The following is a 24,477-nucleotide window of genomic DNA, read 5'->3' on the forward strand; positions in this document are numbered from 1 at the left end:
TTTCTTATTTTGCACCACACTCAGCAATATTTCAGCTATATCATCGAGTCTGGACATCGCGAGCATCGATCTACGCAATTGGGATGCCATGACATGCAACAACCAAGTCAGCGAGCCTGACCACCTGGTCCCATCAATCACCTCTTACGGCAACCATAGGTTGCTGAAGACCATGTCTCCGTTTCAATCCAATTAACCAAAATATTTCTTTCTGTACAACCAAAGCAACACTGACTGTAGATTAGAACTGACAATTGTGTTTAGGTATAATGTTTTCGCTCGTCTCACCGAAGACCCGGGTTCGATTCCCCATGGCTATATCGGTACAATGTGTGAAACCCATTTCTGGTGTCAATTGCCGTGATATTGCTGGAATATTTCTAAAAGCGACTTTAACCATCCACACTCTCACTCACTCACTCACTCACTCACTCACTCAATGAGGTATAAACGGACTAATTGTGCAAGGTAATACAGATACTGGCTTTATCTGGGCTGATCTAACAGAGAAATACATCACAGAGTTCAATGAAATATATCCTTATTTGAACACGAGAAGTGTCACAAGAACAATTGCGGTATTAAACATCACTGCACATGTCCTGTGTGCAGTTAATGTAACCAGTGAGACCGCCTCCGTGGTCTAATGGTAGAGCGTCCGCCCGCGTCATACCAAACGACGTTAAAAGATGGTACTTGTTGTTACCCTGTCTGGCGCTCGGCATTAAGGGGCTAAAACAAGGACTGGTCGGTTCGGAGTCGGTATACTGTGTCTGAGTGGGGTATTCATGTTAAACTGCGGCATGGTATCTCAGTGGGCTGGCACTATAAATCGGCATCAGTCCGGACTAGTACAAGCAGCCACACAAACATACACACGTACATGCACGTCGCTATATAAGTGCAATAATCTTTGACGCGACGTTAAACCCCATTTCACCTCACCTTATGTAACCAGTGAACATGTTGGCTCCGTCGGTTTTAGTGCCCGAAAATGGCATCTGGATGAAATGTAGAAGGCTTTCTTTATATCCATAGTTTTTTTTAATATTTTGCTCTGGAAGGGTTCATACGTTTGATTTGTGTAATAATTTTCTGGTATATAATGAATAAATTGTTATCTGTACCCCTTACAACAGCCGCAGTCCGGCTGAAGCCGCTGTCTGATATAACAAGAGTATCACAAGTCGTCAGGACATATTGATCTAAAATACCTTTCTCAAACCCCGAACAATCATTACGTCCACTTTGGTCGATATGAGTGATATTGCCTTTAATGTCTAAAAAAGTTAATGGAAAGGCGTCTTTAAACTGAAACCTGACCTCATCATTGTCTGTGGCTATGAACAATTTACTTGAAGGAAAATCTTGAAGCTTTTTCTTCAGAAACTGGATTAAGGTAATCGGATCTGGTCGATCATCAGTTCTAAATCTATCAGTAGGCATGTTTTTAGATTTCCCAATTCTCAGGTGTGCACAGAATAGTTTTCCAGACTCCTTCCTGGCTTTGTCATTGAAAGATTCATATTTACTCATGGTACTTGGCGATAACTTAAATAACTGTGAAAATGCAATTCTGTATATCTCATGATGACTTTTGTTCTGCGCCCATTGCACTGTACCAAAGAGAGGATTGTCCATGAGGAAAGGCACATAGTCAATATTACCTTTATAAAAAGTCACATCCTTGTCAAACATCTTTTCCAGGTCACTTTGCTTCATCTTCCTTCCACAAGCGAGGCCATTCATGCATACTTTCTTTTCCCGGCTCCGGTTTTTAAGCATGTTCTCATCTATTTGCCACTCGACCAAATTTGGAATAACATAATTTGAAAAATTACATGGTCTCTCCATTGACAAGCCAAAGTTCCGTTTCAACATCTGAGAAAGAATATAAGAGGTGATAATGCCCTCCTGTCTGTCTGCTAGTCCACCGCAGCTTTCGTCGTTACATGTGTATATGATGTATTTGTCAACTTTATTAACGTTTTCTGGATGGGTCGCATCCCGAGGAACGCCGTATTGAGCCATTGTAAGGAGACCCTTAGTGCTGACTGCCTGATCATGATTAATAGGTGACTGATTTTCTGTTCCGGTAGTTTGGAAAAACGTATATCCTAGGACTAGTAGAAGCACTGTTTCGGCAAGGAGCAGATACAACCGCCTCGAAACCATCTTCTGAAATGGACACGCACATTATTAAACAATGCATACATTTGTACTTTTTTTAAAACAATGTATACATGCATACTTCCGACCGGAAGCCATATAACCAATCAGAACGCTGCTCTCCTTTACTGAATAGCTTGTCACTAGGGCGCCATCTTGTCCCCAAAGCGCTAACGTTATCCAAGGCCTTGAAAAGCCACGTGATGTATTGGGGTCTTCGCATGAATTCGAAATTTTTATTTTAGGTATTCGCATGAAGGCGAATCACGATGCACTTTGAAGTTTCTTGTTGTTTTGGGGGGCGGTCGGGTAGCCTAGTGGTTAAAGCGTTCGCTCGTCACGCCGAAGACCCGGGTTCGATTCCCGACATGGGTACAATGTGTGAAGCCCATTTATGGTGTCCCCCGCCGTGATATTGCTGGAATATTGCTAAAAGCGGCGTAAAACCATATTCACTCACTCACTCACTCTTGTTGTTTTGCTTGTGTTTATTTAAGGGAGCTGAAAAACTAATCTGCGCGCCCAAAATCTGAACCATGTTAATTTAAAAACTGATTACTAACCTTCCATAACCTTACCTTAACAAAAAAACAATAGCGTATATATATTTATGATTTAGATATATAGTTTTCTTAAGTTATGTGATCACATTCGAAATTTCTTCCACGCCCCGATGTTGCAGTTTTTTGTGTGATGGTGGTTTCACGTATACAAGCGGCAAGATAAAGGCAGGAGAGTTTACGGTATTGGAGATGCGGGATGCACAACGAAACATGGAAAAGGATCCGCGAGATCTGTCAGCGACATACAACGCAAGAGGGAGCAAAACACGCATGTCAGTTTATGAGCAGCGTTCCGTATTCCCCGTGACTACTGTTAGTGAACGTGTATGTAAGCGGTGTTTTTTTGCCTGTTACGAAGTACAAAGACTCTGTCATACACTGTAGCGCTCACTTACACATATCAATTGTTATGTATTTGTATTTTATGTATGTTATGGTTATCGCCCATGTGCAGTGAATGTGACATGACAATAAACTCCGCTATGTAACATAGTTAATGTAAATACTAACAAGAGTTTGCCATTAACGTGGCTATATCCCCCGCCCCTGTAGCCGAATTTATGACATAATTAAATCTACACAAACCCTAACCTTTTTTAACCGAGGTGGAACTTGTCATGGAAATTGTAAAAAAAGAAGGGTTTGGAACCTAAGTCCATCTTGTTGCCATGGAAACGTAACAATAAAAGTTTCTACATTTTCTAAATAGCAAAAAGGCACCAGTTCAGCATGTACCTGACAGACCTGCAAAGTTTGATGAAGAAATATTGAACGGTTTATGAGTTATGCTCCGGAAACGAACCCTACCCCAACAGAACAAGTCCATCTTGTTGCCTGGAAACGTAAAAAATTAAAATTTCTAAAATTTCTAAATAGCAAAAGGCACCAGTTCAGCATGTACTTGACAGACCTGCAAAGTTTCATGAAAAAATATTGAACGGTTTCTGAGTTATGCTCCGGAAACGAAACGTGACGGACAGACGTGCGGACGGACGGACGAAGCCCGTTTCTATATCCCCCGCCAACTTTGTTGAGCGGGGGATAATTAGTCTAGTTGGGAGACGTCAGTTCGAAGAAACACCACTCCAAATAAATACTGCCTACAATAATACGAGACGCTAGCGTTATATTTAGAGGTATATATAGTTTTCTAATATCACAATTTTTTAACCATTCGAACCTTACTAGTTCTTTTTCATGCAACATTTAAAGCTAATGGTGCTTTCTTGGAGAAATGTTACACGGTAAAGCGATCGACTGATTCAGCATAGGGGGTTTCCGCCATTTTAACCGCTCAGCATCCCAAAGCTTGAGGGACATAGCAACAATATCCACGACAGGCGTGGCTTGGGGGACATAGCAATAGTATCCGTGGCAGGCGTGGTTTCGTGACGCCAGTCGGAACTATGCATTCACAGAAGCCATGTCATATCATGATGCATGCATTATATTATTCATATTCAAGGCACAAATAAAGGTGATCATGTAAATGTAATGATAACCTAACATAAGTGATGATTGCGAGTGAGTTTGGTTTGGCTGGACGGCTTGATATGGCAGGGAAGTCTTGAGTGATACAGGTCCTAGATGTTCACCACTATGGTGAACCATAACGAGCATGGATATGGTTCTGAGAAGCTTGAAACCTTATCAGGGCGAACCTTGGATAGAAGCCCACGATCGTAGGTTTCTGGAAGAACGAATTGCGGTCTTGGACGACTGTGGAACTCGTAACCTCCTACTAAAAATCAGGTCACACACACACACACACACACACACACACACACACACACACACACACAATGAACAAACAACACCTATACACACGTGTCACTCTAATGTGCAAAACGAATCTAAAATGGTGACAGAAATTGACGAAAACACTTTAAATGTTTTGAAAATTAGTGTGTTGCCCAGACCAATCTTAGTTACAATCGACCTGAGGCGGCTACAATCATCTTTACAATCACAATGCAATTGTCCTATTCCACTTGCACAAACCGATCTGAACACGATTATAAGACGGCTTGGATTTAAGATCGCGATCTCAGCTAAGATTGAAATCTTCAACGGTGGAGGTACGAATATCTTTAACTCGACTAGGAAATAATTGACGGAAGTAGTTCTTACGCAGACTGTGTCAAAGATTATGTTATAATACGAATGACAGTTTGGAATATATATCTTGAAGAAGTCCCGGTTACGTCCATGTAGGTTTCAGTGTCCGTGATCTTTCATTAGTGGTAAAAACAACTCAGGGGTATTTGAAAAAAATTTGAAATTCGTTGAAACGTTTTCATGGGCAGCAAATCTATTCAACAAATCTATTTTCGATCACTCGTAACTCGGGCGCCGTATGCCATACAAGCATTGCTTCGTGTGCATTCACAGAGACCGCTTATTTATACTTCGGGTGTTATGATGTGTTCTTAATGGTTTAAACCTAACTTATAAAAAGCTTGAAACTAGATGTAATTTTAATACTTGAATTTGAAAGTTAAGAAGCATAGAGTAGGCAATATTTAATACAAGGAAACGAAAACTTGCACAGGTGAAAGAAGGCAATATTAATGTTTTTACGGTATAATTATAAGTAATATCTAGGTTAAGTGAAAGTGAAAATTATTAAAATATGAATTACCTCGATTAAAGTAGTGTTCAATGTATAATACAGTTCATGTGCTCAAAACTCTGAACAAATTTGTTTCACTATGACCACTAGAAAACATACATCCTCGTCTCAGCATGTATTTCGCACTCGGCTGCCTCACTTAGACCTTTGCTCAAAACATACTTGTATGGTCAGTCCTTGAAATTCAACCTTTTCTTTCATATTGTTTTATAAATACGACTTTAGAAGCGAATTTTATACCGAGGTATGTACATGCACATTCTAAGACATACGTGATAGTTTATTTTCAGTACAGTTTTCCATTTCATCCCATTCTACAAAAGGGAAAGTTTGAAATGGATAATGATCGCCGGTGAACGAAAGCAATGGAATTATTTGTCCTAAAAGGAAAAGAATATTCTTGGAATTGAACTTCGAAAATATAACTAACAAACTGTTTAGTATAAATGGTTTTCAATTCTTATATATGTCCTTCCTTTTTTCTTTTGGTTGTGAAAAAAAGAAGAACGCATTCATTTTGCTCTTAGACCAGATTTTTTTACAAATTTTATTTGTTACTAAGGATGCAAAACAAAGTAATTATTACCAAAATACGTATGTCACTGATCGAAGTATTGGATAATTTAGTCGATGCAGAGTGAAAAAACCCCAAATGAAAACAATTGAAAACATCAAAACGAAACGACATTTAGTCTACACTGAAACCATTTAGTCATTCAGAAATCAATTATCTATATATTGTGTGTGGATCTAATTACATTTACTGTTAATGTTATAACTTGAACCATGCGAGATTCTAATATACTGAACCGCAAAAGAAACGTCACCATGGATAGATATATGAGAAACCTTATTTGTTCAAACACTGTAAACATACTTTGAGCCATATTAAAAAGATGAAACTTGACAAAACTGATCATCAAGGTTGAAATTAAAGTGTCAAATGTTCTTAAAGTGAAACACAACACAAGTGTCTGAGAAAATGGCACCACAAGTCAGTATCTCGTGTGTCCGCCATGTGCATTGATTACTGCCATGCAACATCGATACATGGAATGGTTGAGGCGGTTGATGAAGGCCATAGGCACTTGAGCCCACACTCTGAGGAATGCCTGACGCAGTTCAGCTGCAGTTGTCGGCCTTAGTCGGACGTCATTCAGCCGTCTTTGAATCTCGTCCCACAGGTGCTCAATGGGATTTAAATCGGAACCGAGAGCAGGCCACTGCATGGTTCGGATGCCATTCTGCTGGATGCAGTCTCTTGTTGCTCTCGCAGTGTGGGCAGGGGCGTTATCATGCTGAAACTCGCAGTTGCGGCGACGTGTCAAATGAGGTATGGCGTATGGTCTCAAGACTTGATCAATGTACCGAGCTGCTGTGGCACCATTGCATCTCCCTGGACCGATGTTCTGGAAGACCACAGGGCCGACCATCTGTGCAAGACCAATTCCACCCCACACCATGATGCTCGGACAACCCCACGAGTCTCTCTCAACAACACAAGCATTCGAACAACGTTTCCCACGTCGTCGCCAGACTCCCCTCCGCCATCTGCTGTTGAGATATAATAACGGCTCTAGTATGAGAAGAGGACTGTTCTGCACTGCTGGTGGCGCCAATGCTGGTGCTGTGTTGCCCACTGAAGACGGTCCCGACGATGACGTGGTGTCAGAATGGGTCCTCGGTGTGGCCTGTGACAGTGGAGGTGTCTGCTCCTCAATCGTCAACGCACGGTGTCCGCACTAATGTGTCGCTGGTGTGTCCCGATGGTCTGTGGAGCAGTTTCCGCAGCAGTAACAAAGCGATGTTGAAGATGCTGTCGCACAAACTGACGATCCTGACGTCGGGTGGCGACCCTTGGTCTTCAACTACGTGGTCAGTCATCTATAGTGTTGGTGGTCTGGTACCGTTGCTGGAGCCTGTATATGGTCCTTACGTTGACTTGAAATGCATTGACTACTTTCCGGGCGGTTTGTCCAGCTTGCAATCGTCCAAGGGCTTGGTGTCGCTGATTTCTTGTCAATCTGGGCATGTGGTAGCAATTCAATAACGAAGGAATGTTATCCGATCTGGGTGGTTTTTGTAGGGCAAGAAATGGGGGAACGCATGTGCATTTCAATTTGCACGGAACTCACGTGCATCGGGTTACCATGGCCGTTGCCGTGATGCGTTTGGGCTATCGGTTTTATTGTCATCTGCTTTGTTTTTTTATCACCAAATTTCATTTTTCCGGACAAGGTAATGTTAAATTTAAGAAACTTTGACAAAAATTACCCAGATATTTAAATGACAACTTTCCATGCAATGTTACTCGGGGTGACGTTTCATTTGCGGTTCAGTATATATGAGGCTAAAATATTAAAAAGGTGTTTAATTTTATATCCATTTTGACAGATTTCTCACTGTAAAACTTTCTGGTCCCTTACTCAACTATATGCACATTACTTTCTTGGAATATCAACCCTCCAAACAGATATTAAAGGAACATATGTCAACATACCAAAATTAGAAAACGGCTCCAAATATTCTAATAGTGTTAGTCAAGTGATCAACGGCCTCATCACTTCGTCGGTCGCCGTGGAAATCTTCCCATTCGTGATGTTCTCGTCTACTTTTTTAGTTCAGTCAAAGAGAATATTATTATTTGGAAACTGAAACCACGTGTATCCATTATACGACCACACCATTAGATCAGCTGTTTGACGTGGCGTCATCCACGTCACAACACGCGAGGTCAAATCACGCGCACATGTCCAGACGACAAATTCAGAGCGGCGGGAAATCACCGACCGTCTACTAGCCTCCACAAATAAAATTGAAGATTGTAACGTCATTGAACGAAAACAGATGAAGCGTTTACTCATTGTTGACTTTTCAGATAACATATCTAATAAGAGTTGAAGACTTGCAATAGGTTATCATACGTTAATCGAGAGTAGAGTCTACATCAATAAAATTTGTAAATTTAATATTAATTAGATCTTATATCCATGGCGAGTGTTGGAGATACGAGCTGTCGTGCAATGATAATATATTCCATTTTCTGGGGAGATTTTGATATGTATTTGATGATACATATTCATACAAAATTGATTATCAATTACTAGTATCTTGTACAATCACAGCATGTACCATGTACATTAGACTAACGGAAAATTCTATTTCAGCTCCATTACCACAGTTTCAAAGAAAGGAAAAACAAATCGAAATCGAACATCGTATCCATAAACGGTTTACCCAAATGCAAAAAAGGGTATTGCTGTCATCATTTTAGAAGTTATGTTCATGTTTCCAATAGTTGTATCGCGTGTAGCGTCGACATGTGAAACCGACCATGACACAATTTGTTTGCAATATGGCGTCGACTAACGTTAGATGTCGTGGCCACACTTTTGAAATCTCACAAAATGTGAAACGTTTAGGGCAATTCATTCACACGGTCAGGTAGTTTGAGCAATTAGACATGACTTTTCATATGAAAAAAGCAGCAGTTATTTGTCGAAACGGGTGAGCATGCAGGACAACTGGTTGACAAGAAATCGCGGCACAGTGATGATGTGAATGTGCCCTGTCGATTACTTCGGTCTTGTCCATTCAATGTTTTCCTTTTGATCACGAAATTCCTGTCCGTAAACATACACTATCAATGATTTAGTATTGAATAATAATATTTCCTTGGTATCACAAGTACGCTCATTGATTCCAGCCTGCCAGGTTGATGACATTCAGAGAGGTTTGGAAACAGTGAGTTGGGTTTAACGCCGCTTTTAACAGTATTCCAGTTATATCGCGGCGTGTCAGCTTAATGTGGGAGGAAAGCCCAAAGTGATGCAGGTCTCATACGTTTACCACTTCGGTGAAACCCACGAGCACGGGTATGGTGCTGACAAACCTGGAAAAAATAATCGGGGGCGAACCGGGATTCGAACCCACAATCATAGGTTTCTGACGTGCCCAATGGAGGCAACGTGTCCCCGGTTTGGAAACAGATGTTAGTGAAGGTAATACTTACAATGAAACAACACCATTATAATGCTGAAAGCTACTGGTGTGTTATGTTTAAACATGATAATTATATGTTCTTTTACTTTGTATATTCGTGCTTATGTATTAATTTCTAATATACAAGTAGTATGAATTTTGTATTTAATATTTCATTTTTAATGTTTATTTAAAAAAATAAAGAACACATTCTCTTTTTTTAAGTGTCTCGTGAGACAAGTAGGGTCACCATGCCAACCAAACCTACATTGGGAGATGAGCCTGTCCTTCCTAGCCTTCCTTATGAGGAAGCAATCGCTGAAGCAACAGTGCATGCAGGTGAATATTGTGGTGAAAGATGGATATAAGAGTATTATCCAAACATCGTTAGGTATAGTAAGTAATACACACAACAAAGTATATTATTCCTCATAAATAGACAAATAGTGCATGTACTTTAAGAGCATCTATTACATCTAGAGCAAGTATAACCAAATGTTTCCTTTCAATGTCATTATCAGCTTTATCCTAATTCAGATCAAAATGAATCAGGTAAGTCGATAAAATTCGTGCTGCACATCACGTAAATTGTCAAGATCAAAACTGATATTGTTGATAGAGCGGCAAAAGGCGTCTATAGTCGGGTGAAACACCCGAGACACACTAGACTTCACAGTACCGTGATGGTCACCCAACTCAAGGAAAAAAACACCTTACTTAAATATCTCAAAGTCAGGAGTAACTTCGTTTCTGGGTCACAGGGAGTGCGAACGCTGGGTTGTTGGTGTAACAGACGGAGAGACAGCTTCTAGCAGTTTCAAGAGGGCGTGTCGTGGCGTGTCGTGGCGTGTCGTGGCATACGATATCGCGCCTGTAGTTCATCGTCAGATAACGTGTTCAGCTGCCGGGTGCGGTCCCTAAAAAACGTTTCTTTGTGTAAGACACGATCCATTTCCTTGCACACACTAATAAAAGTCGCCATCTTTGTTGTTATGGTACACTTTAAGATCGGTTTTAGCGATCCTAAGTTGGTCCGGAGCAACTTAGCATTATGATCTTAACTTACTACTCTCTTAGTTAAGATTGTTTTGTGGCGGCCGATCGTAACAAAAAAAATAAGATCGCGTACTTAGTGATCGCTTTGCGGAACGGGACTCTGATATCGTGTGACATTTTAATATTGGCTACGAATAATTATTAGGATAAATAATAAATAATATATAAAGTTAAACATACTTGGAATAGGAATAGATCGAACTCGGTCATTCGTATTAGAAGACTTTTATTTATTCGCTAGTGCCACATTTAATGTTAATTACGTTTGTAATGTTCTTTTTTTTCTTTTAATAATTTATTCAATTTTCCATCATATTTACATTTCAATATCATACATAAAGGGTGCATGGATTTATTGTGACATTATTGGCATGTTTGTAGCATGGACAGATCAGATATCATACTTATACAGTGTCTCTAAGTAATACATGTAGAGAAGACCAGATGGCATGGAAACTTGCATAATTACAATTTGAATATGCAATACATTTTGTAATTTCATAACATCGAATTATTTCTTTTTGAATTAGTAAAAAGATTGTTTTGACTTTTTTGTGTAATGTTCTTGTATGTTTGTTTATCAATAAACTGAGGTATTAGGCTGATGTAACCCAAACTTCCTTCGGGATAATAAATGAATTTTCCTTCCATCTATTTAGTTCACTGCACAATGCCATTCCATGTTTGTGACTGTTAATTATGCACATAGGAATAGGGGTCGATATCCTTGTGTAACGTCTTGTCCAGCAAATGACCACTGTTCATGTGTCCAATGGGATTTCATTACATATCTGTCGATTTGGCACATGAGTATTCTTCTAATGATTGTTTTTGGTAAACATATTGTTTATTTGAACATATTGTTTATAAGCAGATGTACCAAATATATGTATATATACTGTGATGTTTCATCGATTCACAAAAATAAATACGGTAGATAGTGTTGTTATTATCAATATTACTTGGAAAGCATTAGTATGAGAGCTTACCTTTAAAATATAATTATAACTTATGTATGAAGTATCGCAGAATATTACACTTGAAATGCCATCGTCTATCACATATCGTTTACCATCGAATGGCGACAAGTCTACTTTATTTGTTTTGCAAGTTGATAACTGATTGTTGTAGCTTCTAATTAAATGAAAGGTAGCCCCGGACTGTTCATGATAAAAAAGGCAATATTTAAACATCTTATGGCGCATGTGCTTTTGAATGAATGTGTTTGTTTCAAATTTGATTTTTTTTTAACCGTTTCAAACTGGTTTGCTTGTGTAATTTCTCAATCTTTCTTCTGAGGTAATTAATTCTACTTGTTCATAATTTCTCACATTTTGTAAATCATTAATTTTTCGATTTCAGAGTCTGCATAGAGCATAAAAGGGCATTTGGATCGTCTTTGATAATTTACTAAGTCCAAAACTTTGAGTGGCCTTATCTGGTTCTGTTAAGTTAATGGATTGAAGCATTTGAAATGGTTTATGAGTCTCCAACCTCTCTATATCCCCTAAATTTCGAATATTTAAAGTACTGCGTTTTCTTTCTAGCTCAGGAGGTAAAGAAAGGTAAGATGAACCTCTGAAAGTTTGAATGTTAAACTCACCTGTGCACTTTCAGTAAGCTCAATTACAGCAAGCAGGAGTAAGTCCAAAACGAACAATCAGACTGTCAATGTTCCGACAGATGTTGGTCTCAACCACTACAATCTCTTTAGGTCAACCTCATTTTAACCAACCAAAGCTACAGGTTTTCAGATCGACACGTACGGGTTGTTGCGGTGTTGACATACCACCCGCTCATTGTTCAAAATGGTTGCTTCTCGCTACACCGACAGCATTACATTCCTGTCCAGTAGACTAAGCGGGTTATCTGTGTCTGGTATATTCAGTTACATGGATTGACTGGTATGAATGAAGGTATACAGTAAACTACGGTTATAACAATCACGCTTATAACGAACTGACGGATATAAAGAACTAACTTTTTTGGTACCGACTATTTGCTGTAGTATATTTGCTGTATATATGCTTATAACGAACTACGGTTATAACGAACTAAAATTAGTAGTCCCTTTGAGTTCGTTATAACCGTACTTTACTGTATTTGCCTAATTTGTGTTCAGTTATGGACAGAATTCACAAATAATTGATATTGTTTCAGTTCGCGACACAACGGTGAACAAATATCAGTACTTAATAATGACTTGATTGAGTAGTGCCATCCACAGAGTATAAAATGAAACTTCACAAATGACCACATAATTTAGAAATGCCACATACACAGGGGTGGTCGGGTAGCCTAGTGGATAAAGCGTTCGCTCGTCACGCCGAAGACCCGGGTTCGATTCCGGATCCCGACATGGGTACAATGTGTGAAGGACATTTCTGGTGTCTCCCGCCGTGATATTGCTGGAATATTGCTAAAAGCGGCGTTAAATCATACTCACCCACTCACCCAAATGCATAGCTTAACCATCGCTACATTACGAATAGACTGGTCGGTCCGAAGAGCAGGAGAAATAACACAACAGAATGTCCAGCGACCATCAACACCATCGACAACATCATCCACATCGACAACCATAACCATTGTACACAGGAGACTGCAATTTACCAGGAATATATATCAGGTGTGAAACATAATCCTGAGTTAACTACTAGTAGTCTAACGTGGTTGTATTGAAAACGATTCAAAGAAAGTGGTTGCGGGGAACTCAAACAGCTGAAATAGACTCAGGGAAACTTGCAGTTTACGGTTGTGAGTGTAGAGAAAGGATCGTGAAAATCGGGTTTTGAAGGCGGTTTCGGTCAATATTGACATTACACCACATCGTGCGATCAGACACGCCTATTCAGAAGCGTTAATTGTTAATAAGATTAAGCACGGTTTACTATATGCATCATATATATATATATATATATATATATATATATATATATATATATATATATATATATATATATATATCAAATAGCATTTTTTAAAGTCGTATCCTGTATTACTTTTCTGTTACAAAGAGACATATTAAATACTGAATACCGTGAGAAACTGAAATCGATTTCCTACAAATGACATGTTTGTTTCCATGGCAATAGTTGTCTGATTATCCCTACAAATGCTTTCTCCGCTTCTTTGCATCTTTGCATCATACATGACTCAGTATCAGCAACATCTGAAGAAACATACAGTACCCCTGTATCCAGGTTTTCAGTAGGTATTGGTGGTGCATTGCACATTGCTCGAAATGAGATAAATAAACATAGGTATTTTCAGTTCGGATATTATGAGTGAGTTCACGTCACGTCGGCAATATTTCTGCCATACCGTGACGATCGGATATTATGAAAAACATGAGGATTTGGCTTTCCCTTTTCAACATTAAAATGCACGTGGTTTGTGATTTAAAAATCGTTATTTGATCTTATTTTTTACAAAAACAGCAACTGAAGAATAAAATGGTTTGGTCTATAATGTTTCTAAAGAAATAGCAAATTATAGATTTCCATACCATTTTGTACTTTCTATACCACGGTGTCTATGAACTGTTTAAACTACACTCGTATAAAGTACAAAATACTTAACGAACTTGTCATATCATATATGACATTATATTAATGTTTTATGCCCAAAGGAATCTGTTTCGTCGGATAATTGATATTATTCTCTCGCTTTGACGTTATATATTTATTATTAATATCATCACTGATACATATTATAATATCCCAGAAACACGCTTCACCTGCTTTGGTCTTAATTCTCATCCCTCACGTTTGAACATGATACATATCTTTGTTGAGGTCGATCTGGTGAAGCTGAATGCATGTTTTGTTAGAAATTTAACAAAGGATACATTTTTAAGAAACAACATTTGCATATAAACTGATGAAAAAGAAAGTATTCACTTGAACATTGGATTTGGCCAAAAAATTCAATGTGTTATCAAAACGTTACTAGGCTGAAAACAGTCGCCGAAGCATTTTGAAGTTAATTATAAGGTCACAAGTATAATATACACTATTGAATGACTACTTCTTGTTTGTTTCAATTAAGCTAACATCGAAAGAAGGTGTGTACATTCTTTTGTCCGGCAGTTTAGAAATATGTAGTAAGCTTTGCTTAAACGCTTTTTTCCAGGTGTCTATAACACACAATTGTACGACACACAGATCAACCCTGTATTGGATTGTCTTATAGTCGGGCCGAGCCAAATTTATCATTGGCTAATTACTCCATTATCGACCATACCTACATATTTTTGATGCAACAGACACACATGCCATAAATGAACTATCAGAAACCAAAAACGTGCAGCATAATTAAGTGATTGCGAGTAAATCGCTGAGCTAGGTTACATGTATAAAAGCAATCGTTAAGCGAAATAGGATTTGAAACGTATCAAATATTTCTAGCTATCGTGATACAAATTTCCATCTGTCGGCATAGCATTTACATCTATAGGATAGTATCATATCTAAGTAAAAACACTTTATAATGTCTGTGTTCATCGTATTTAAAGCAGACACATTGGTTAAAGTAGACCTCTTCTCCCCATACTCTCAACAGTCTCACAAGTGTTCGGTCTGACTTCACAGAACTCCCATTGAAACTAAGAAGAGAGCAGGCAATATTATCGTTCTGGGGACGAACATCAAACCCTTTGGTTAAAAAGATATGGCAAGACAAAAACACTCGAGATGAAGCCCTAGCTCGATAAAATCCATCACTAAAGCCATATGGGATATTAGTACGTGAATTCATCCGAAGTCACAATTGTGATGGCAAAACTTTTATAAAGGTACTTTGATAACGAAGTTTCAGGACTACGTCTTGTCCTTCCAACTTCAATCATTCTTGTTCTTCCAACTTCCAAATGCCAATCAAAGACATAGGTGATTCTAGACATTACTCAACATGGTATTTTTTCTTTGGTAAACAGTTAACTACCCTCATATGCCTGGAAACGCAATATGAAAAAGATCCATACCCTCATATGCCTGGAAACGGAATATGAAAAAAATCCCTGAAAACTCCCTTAATGGCCAAAGGTGCCAGTCCAGTGCATGTCTAATGTGTATTAAGTTTAATGAAGAAATATTGAATGGTGTATAGGGTAAATACCTAAAAAAGTGAAGGGCGTACATTGCCCTTTTCTATATCACCTACAGAAATCATTTTGGGCGGCGGATCATTAAACACTCTCCAGACTTGGAGAAATGTTTACTTCCTTCTGTAATTTGGATTTCAGGGCCAAAACTGAGGCAATCATGACTTGCCAAATCATTCTTGACTTGAGTTGGAGTCCTTTTCATATTTATTCTCTTTGGTCTGAGAGAATCTGCTCTATTTTTTTTACTTACTTACTTTGGAGTATTTTTTTTACCATTGTTAGTTTTATATACTCTGTTATCATCTGGCGCTCCATCGTTACTATGGATACCGATTAATGAACAATGTTAAATGGGCCGGTGGCCCCCTTACGAAATTAAGTCATTCATTCATTCTGGGAGACACACAACGCTGTGAGTATCGGATGGAGAACTGACCAGTAGCGAGAATCCCGCTTGGGTCAGACTGGGCCAGTGTAGTCGGTATCCTCCCATTTGTCACACACAACTTAAAACAACATAGGTCATGGCGGCAGTATTAGAATGGAGTGATCCAAGAAAAGTAGAAACGTAATCTTGTACTTTATGTATATAAAACTGTAGAAAAGTAAACTTGTACTTTATTTATGTGTTGTATACACACACAATGACATTACCATGTTATAATAAACATTCTTTATTTGCACTGGTAGCAGCACTGATTAATTAATTGAATTGATTGTCTCTGAATAGTCTTTGTGTACTCCAACCCTGCATTGAATCCTGCAGCAAAGTCGGTGAAGAACATGTTCCCTTCAAACAAACACAGGCATATTTTGATAATTAAAACATCTTCTTGTGCATAAATGGAATCTAAAATGTCTACTTCGTTTGCAGAAACCGTTCAATATAACAATACTCTCAACATGCGTTCAACATGTAAATACATTTCATACCTGACATACTGACATGGTCCCAGCTGGCAAACAAGACTTCTAAGAGCTTACTGTTTCAGCATAACTTCATCTATTCATCTGAGGCAACAACATCTGTTTGCCAACAATCGCGTCATCATTGATTTTCAGTGATCCATTAATATATTTTACCGCTATTGTCAACGTTTACGCCAAAAGGCATTCGTTTCGTTGGAAAATCGAAATTTGTTATTCTCTAGCATTGATGTTTCACATTTCTATGGTTGTTTACGATATGAGTATTGGTTGATAACAATATCTGGTGTCACATGACACGAAATAATATGTGTATGCCTGAAGTAAATATATTTTATTCAGGAAACAATAGCTAGAATTAGTTACCCGAACAGACTAAATGTTTATATTTTCCCTTTAATATAACACGTGTTTCAACACACAAAAATGTTAAACAAATACACGTTTGTTTTTACCGTTATACTTGCCCAAGTAGCCGTCGTATACATGTAAAATATATATATGTTGTGTACAGTCATGGGTGGAATTGGATACAATATTGAAATAAGGAACGCGTTCATGAGGCGAGACATTTCAAAACAATATACAATCTATAGTGTTGAAGATCTTCTTTGGTTGACTACAAACTACAGTTTTTACACGTGCACGTACCTCAGCTACATCATAAATTATATATATTTCATATTTTTTTGTTATCTTTAAATACCCACATCTAAAATCAACCAACTTCCCAGAAATACAATTGTCGTAGTTAAAATTATAAATCTATTCAATAGAATACAAATGGATCCCAGAACGACGCTTGATTTCAGGACCAGAGCTTAGGCAATCTAGACCTGTCAAATCATTCTTTACTTGGACTCCGTTTCAAATATATTCTCTAGGATCTGGGGACAGATAGAGTAACACGTAGTCAATGAAAACATTTCTTTAAAATATATTTCTTTTATTCGAAAGAACCTTTCTCCTTCTGCTGTTTTGGAATCAACTAAACTAGACTTGGTTAGTATGATCTAGACTTGCCTAGGATTTTAGTAAAACAGAATACCTAAAAAATATAAATTTCACAGTCATGGCGCAGGACCAGGGGGCAGACCACGGTGTGAGTATCGCATGGAGAGATTAAAGCATTACCAACGCACAATTCGTCTGTTTTAAAAAGAAAATGTGTTCTTCTGATTTCATATTCATAATAATGCTACACTACACAATGGCGACACAAAATTGTACCAGTACCACATACATGAATATAACCGATACACACAGTTCAATTCCACTGCAGACCGCCCGATAAACGGCCGGTGTCCCGGTATAAACTCTCCCCCGTACAAATTCTCCCCCCGGAGATTTTATACCGGTACAGATTCTCCCCCGGAGAATCTGTTCTGAAATAAAATCTCCCCCGGGCGGATATATTTCGCGCCCCCCTCAGTATAAAGTCTCCCCTCTGATTATTCGGTTTGTTGCAATGTCTTTAAGTAGTATAGTCTTTAAATAGTTATCTTTAATGTAAGGAGGGTTACTTTAAAATATAGACTATGAAATATGGTCATAATGAATTGATATTTCAGCATATTTTATTTGGTAACTGTACCTTCCATCCTAAAATAATTATAAGACATAATCATACCAAACAAATTTGAATGAAATGACTTAATGTGACAAATACATGTACGGTTACTGTCGTAACTGAAATTCAGAAATCTTATTAATCCTCGCAAACATTCGGTTTTAACACTAACTACGTAAAAACTGTCAACATTTCCACGCGCGCCTCAAGCTCACGCTCTCCGTTATACTCTGATTTAAGATCTAAAATATATTCCTTAATACAGGCTACGATTTGAAAATGGTATTAGTGTAGGTGAGGTGAGGTGAAATTGGGTTTAACGTCGCGTCCAAGGTTATTGCACTTATATAGCGACGTGCATGCACGTGTATGTGTGTGTGTGGCTGCTTGTACTAGTCCGGACTGATGCCGATTTATAGTGCTAGCTCACTGAGATACCATGCCACAGTTTACTGTATACTGACTCCGAGCCGACCAGTCCTTGCTTTAAACATACAACATCATAACTATCTAATTCAGCACTGATTAAATCTACTTTGTCTTTAAGACAGCGTACGTTTAGATGTATAAACTTTAAATCTGGACTATGCAAAGGTCCTGGATTCGGATGGATATCACCGCAGCAAAAGAGAAAAAGTAAAACTAAGAATGATAATCGGAAATTATATAAGCAAAGTAACCCAAAATATAGAGAAATGTGTATCATCTTCCCGAAATGATTAGCATGTAGAACAGATTAAAAAACGCCCACCGCCAGCCTGTATTGAACAACATCAACCGGCATCGTCAAAGCAAAGTGCACATGTAATTGTTACAATCGGGCTGGCGGTGAATCTTAATGAAAAACACCTTGTTAAAAAGACACAACGAAACTGATTTGCTTAACTGATGACCACAACATATTGCAAAATATCAAAACAGTAAAGATGATACAGTTTAACCTCATACTCAATCGCCAGCTGTCAATATACAAAACAGAATAATACATCAAGATGACAGTTTTCATGTAAAGATTAAGTATTTCTAAGCAAATTAAAGATACACATATCTAGATATTGTGCATATCTTTAAGTTGCTTAGAAATACTTAATCTTTACATGGAAACTGCCATCTTGATGTATTATAATGTATTGTATATTGACAGCTTGTGATTAATTGTTACCAGGTGGCTCCAGCTGGGGTAGCAGACGACACACTTTCCAACAATGGGGAAAAGGGTAAAAATATGAGTAGGCTGGTTATCATCGAGCAGAAGACTCACCAGTCTAAGATGTATTGAAAAAACACACACTTTATTCTCAACCTTATCTGATGTTAATTCAACAATTTATCATATACTTAGCAGTGGGATATTCTGTTAATAATCTCTCATAATTCTATTGAATGGTTCTGTACATTCTATCAATGTTTATTTGTACAAAGCTGTTTTATGTATGTACAGAAGTGAGACATTAATAAGTTATTGTCTGTCTGTCTGTCTACAATGTATACCGTACAATTTAACCGATTACACAAGCATGGCAAGTATTTATAAAACGACCGAAATGGGGGGGGGGGGGGGGGGGGGGATATTCTTGGGGGAGATTTTATTTCGTAGGTAGGGGGAGAGTTTATTTCGAGAGGGGCGGAACTGTACCGGTATAAATGCGCCGGGGGGAGATTTTATTCTGGGGGCGAATATATTTCGTGACACCGGCCGCAGGACGCCTCCCTGATTTGAGGAGGATGTCTGTTCAGACTGTCAGGAACCATCTTCGCAAGGCTGGAATCCGACTCTGAAGATCAGTTATCGTCCCTGTTTTGCATCAGATCCATCGACAGCGATGCTTGCGTTGGTGCCATACCTTACAGCCTTGGACTTTGAGAAACTGGAGACAATCGGGGTTTAGTGAGGAATCACGCTTTCTTCTTCACTGACGAGATGAAAGACGACGTGTTTATCGTCGACGAAATGAGCGTGGGCATATCCTACACCACGAGATCTGACTTGGTTGTGGTTCAGGGAAATTTGACAGCAAATCGCTACATGAATCAAATTCTTCAACCTTACCTTCTTCCAATTATTGACCGCCAAAGGGAGCTGTTTCAACAGGACAACGCTCCACCGCACACAGCTTGTGTCTCGGTAGACTACCTTCTTATGCCAACATCAACGTCTTGCCCTGGCCGCCGAGATCTCCAGATCTCAACCCAATCGAACAACCCTGGGATGAACTCGATCGACGTGTACGTCAACGTCAGAACCGCCGCAGACACTCCACCACTGGCCAACGCGTTACAAGCAAAATGGCGCCGAATTCCGCAGGACAGAATTCGCACGCTTAACCAGTCAGTGCAGAGGAGATGCAAAACCCTGATTGCTCCCCCGGGCGTTCACACGAGATACTGAGTTTGGCGCAAAATCGTTGCCTTATATGACATGACAACAGTTTTCAATGCCTTTGTACAACGACAACATGTGACTATCGAGGTCCAGAATTTCATATTTGTATCTATGATATTAAATTAAATATATCGACTTTATCCAGTCACAGGATTGTAACCGATGGCACCCGTCACAAACACATGCAAAGACATGTCAATCCACGGAAACATGATGGTACTATTAACACGAGAGTTGGGAAATCAGCTCCCTTAGCAGAGGAACCACCTGAGTGAATAAACAGTCAGTTTATTAGACAGCCCCAGAATGATATGTGACTGTCTGTCATCCGTATTTATACCTATTCTAGCAACTACAGATAATCTCATTGACTGATTAAACTGACGATAAAGTTGTTATTGGGAACTTTAGTGACGTTCTCGTGTTTTTGAGTCAATTGCCTATACAGTTATATGTAAATGTTTTCAAAAACGCGAGATCGCGACACTTTACCAATGGCGCGATCTCGCGTTATCGTGATTTCGTGCTTTTGTGTCAATTGCCTATACAGTTATGTGCAACTATTTTCAAAAACGCGAGAACGCGAGATTGCGACACTTGACCAATGATGCGATCTCGCGTTCTCGTGCTTTTGTGCCAATCGCCTGTACAGTCATAGGCACCTATTTTCAAAAACGCGAGAACGCGAGATTGCGACACTTGACCAATGTCGCGTTCTCGCGTTTTTCGGCCAATTACCTATACAGTCATCTAGTGGCTCAGTCGTCTGAGGCTTCGCAATTCGCTGTGTAGAGTTGCGTTCCTTGGGTGTGCCAGAAACCTTTGATGGTGGGTTTCGTCCCATTTCAAGCTGACAAGCCAGGGTATAACTGAAATATAAATACTGTTCAAAGCGGTGTTAAGCCAAACTCACTCACTTATTCAGGGCCATGCCGGTCCCTCAGGCTGGATATCGGGGGTACTTTTCCAGTATAAGCAAGCCCACCATGTGGATGTCAAGGCCGCAATGAATTATCAGTTCGAGTTTGATTGAATTTTAAAATACATGGGAGACGGAACGCATTTTACTTGACCTTATGTTAGTACACGAGAACGCGAGATCGCGAGAACATGAAATGTCGCATTCTCGCGTTTTCGCGATTTCGTGTTTTTTAGGCCTAATTTGTCGAGTCGCGATTGCGAGATTGCGAGATTTTGCATCATGTCCAAATGTCGCATTCTCGCGTTGTCGACTTTTGACAAAAAGTGCCATGTACCAAAAACACGAGAACGAGATCGCGAGAACGCGAGATTTTGGCCAAATCTCGCGTTCTCGCGATCTCGCGATCTCGTATTCTCGTGTTTTGGGCATATTTAGCTCGTTTCCAAAGGTCGAGATCGCGAGAATGCGAGATCGTGAGAATGTCCCTTACAGTATTCCATAGAAATGTATGCTGTGACCGGCTTTATGTAGTGTTTTCCGATATGAATTAACTTTGGGCGTTTATTTCATATGGAGCTTCAACTTTGAGACATATGATCACCGTGTTTTGTTGTATGCACAAGCACAATTGCTCTGACCGGATTCTCTGACATTTCCAAGGCATGAAATAAAAAGTTGATACCCCAGTAAATACTTGATCATAGAGTATTCGAATGCATTCCTTTTAATTGTGATTGGTGCTGAGCTTTCCTAGTCCTTTCTAAGTGTACTAGGGTTTGAAATATGAACGTTTCCTTAGGTGGAGAAACATTTGTAAATATATAATTTTCAAAAGTTTTCAAGCCTTAGAAAGTTATGTATCATTCCGGATATCAAGGGTACGTATGTGAATAGTTTACGCCCATATTATCGGTACTAAAATAAGATGATGATACGTTTCCAAATTTTAATTATTGGGTAAACTATAATTTCACTTACGCGGAAACCTTTGCCATCAAGGTTCATATGCCCCCATTAACCTTTCTGTTAAGGTTCTGGTTAAATAAAACTCTATTATGCAAGCTGAAACGTTCCCATTGGGTCATCAATTTAATCGCAACGCGTTAAACACGGGTGTGCACCCCGTTCGACACGCGTGTGCAACGCGTGACACAATCATTACAGTGGGAACAAACTTTTGACCAAAGGCGGACCCATGTTAAGCTGCACTTGGACGTGGTAATAAGGAGAGAAATATTTGTTATCCTGACGAAAAATGTCAATACACATGTTATTATATGTACTTGCTGATGTCACATTTTTAGATGTGATATTGTTGGATAGCATGAGAACTGTTTCGGCTTCAACATGATGTAGAGGCAGTCAAGCACCTGTATCAGAAATGTAAAAGCAGCAATGTCACATGTAGTCCCAAGAGCTGGCAACTATTTCGTCTTAATATAACTGAAAAGATGCTTGTGTGACGTGACATGTAAACTTACTCACAGAAAATATACTTTTCACGAGAGTGTAGCACAATTTTATTTAAGCTTTATTTACAATTTAATAAAACTATAATAATATGAATATTAAAATTCATCATCACTTGTCAAGTTTACTAAAATGTCACCAGTTGGAAGATAAATAAAGATTCTAACTAAGTTTGATCGTCTTTGACACAGAGGTTTATCCACACTTTGCCAGCACACAGCAGAGGATTAACAGCTTATGTGAGTGAGTATGGTTTTACGCCGCTTTTAGAAGTTACTAAATTTATACAAGCATAGAAGTCATGCCAAAAACGCTCACAGTAGTTAGTGAGTGGACTCAATTTAGGAATTTACAAATATCCTTCACAACCTATGAAAGCTAACATGTGAATATACTCAGTTCACTGAAATTTAAATAATTCAGGCACTTGCAGTGTTGTTCTGTGTTGCTGGTAATGTATGCAATATAGTATTACGTCTGTGACTGATTGAGGTTGGGGATTTAACGTGCGCTTTCCCACCAACAGCGTATGTCGCACACGGGACAGTATTACGTGTTCAGGCGTTTCTTTTAAGTAGCAGTGGGCATTTACCGGTTTGGTGTTTTATAATTTGGGGTAGGTGGAAGTTTAACTAAGTGTGGCTTGTTTGTATTTTTTTTCTGTCATTTGTTTGAATTTTATGGTGGATTTTTGTTTTTTTAAGTGGCTTTTGTAGCAGGTGTTTTAGTTTGCAATCAGATTTCTGATAGTTATTTTGCCACTTTTGGAAGATTTTCTCCTTTGTGATACGTTTAATTTCGTTTTTTTATACTGGTAGGTTGATGCTTACTTCTAATTTCAGTGCTGATTTGGCTGCTTTGTCTGATCTGCGTGTTCGTTGCCAAACACTCCAACGTGGGCAGGGATCCAGACTATGTATGGCATCCATAGTCTATTTTTGCTCTAATTAGTGATTTTTAAAGTGATAGTAGGGTCTCCTTGAAAGTTAGAATTTTATTGGGTATTCCCTCGGATAGGTAATTAATCATAGCGTTGAAAAGTTTTGGGCTTAGAATGCTACCTTGGGGTGTGCCATTTCCTAAGGGACACTGGTCCGATTGCGACCCTCACAGACCAAACAAAATAAAAATCTGAGTCATAGTCGTAAAGGAAGGTTTCTACATTCATTTGGTTATTCAAAGTCGACATATACAGCAGAATATTTAACGGGTACTTACGTGGAGAATATCAATGTTGTGCTTTCTGAATGCCTCGGTACATATATAACAATATCCCACACAATACTAACTGAAATGTACTAAGGGCAGAAAATCGAGGTATTGATCCACACGAACATCTGTACAGAATGCCATTATGTGCTGAGGTTACATATCTGTTACATTTAATATTTGAATGAAGTAATGGATGAATGTCCCCAAAACGCTTGATTTGATACCAGTTTGTACATGAAAAAGTCTTTGGATTTATTTATCCCAAGATTGTACGTAATAGCCCGTGTGAAGGCGATGCACGCAAATTCAAAATTAAAATATCGTTTTAAGTTTCAACAAAACCAGTAAACGCCCTATCGTATCACTGGGTTGTCTCGCAAGACTCGTTGCTTTCAGCCCACCGTCATATATCTGCTGCGCGGTTATAAGCAACAAACAAACATTTTTATGGCAAATTGTGTGTGTGGCGGATGCTACCGGTAGAG

The 24,477-nt window shown here is 38.9% G+C and overlaps 1 protein-coding gene across 1 annotated transcript; it reads right to left on the reverse strand.

Moving 5' to 3' along the window:
• Nucleotides 1–910: 910 nt before the first annotated feature.
• Nucleotides 911–16,533, reverse strand: LOC124148238. Its single transcript, XM_048398733.1, has 2 exons — nt 16,442–16,533; nt 911–2,178 (listed from the first exon to the last, which is right to left on the reverse strand). Exons 1-2 carry the CDS (start codon nt 16,454–16,456, stop codon nt 1,045–1,047), a joined length of 1,149 nt encoding a protein of 382 aa, XP_048254690.1. The 5' UTR covers nt 16,457–16,533; the 3' UTR covers nt 911–1,044.
• Nucleotides 16,534–24,477: the final 7,944 nt, after the last annotated feature.

Source organism: Haliotis rufescens, unplaced genomic scaffold (genome assembly GCF_023055435.1).
Source record: "Haliotis rufescens isolate VD_foot unplaced genomic scaffold, xgHalRufe1.0.p SCAF_19, whole genome shotgun sequence".
Taxonomy (NCBI): domain Eukaryota; kingdom Metazoa; phylum Mollusca; class Gastropoda; order Lepetellida; family Haliotidae; genus Haliotis; species Haliotis rufescens.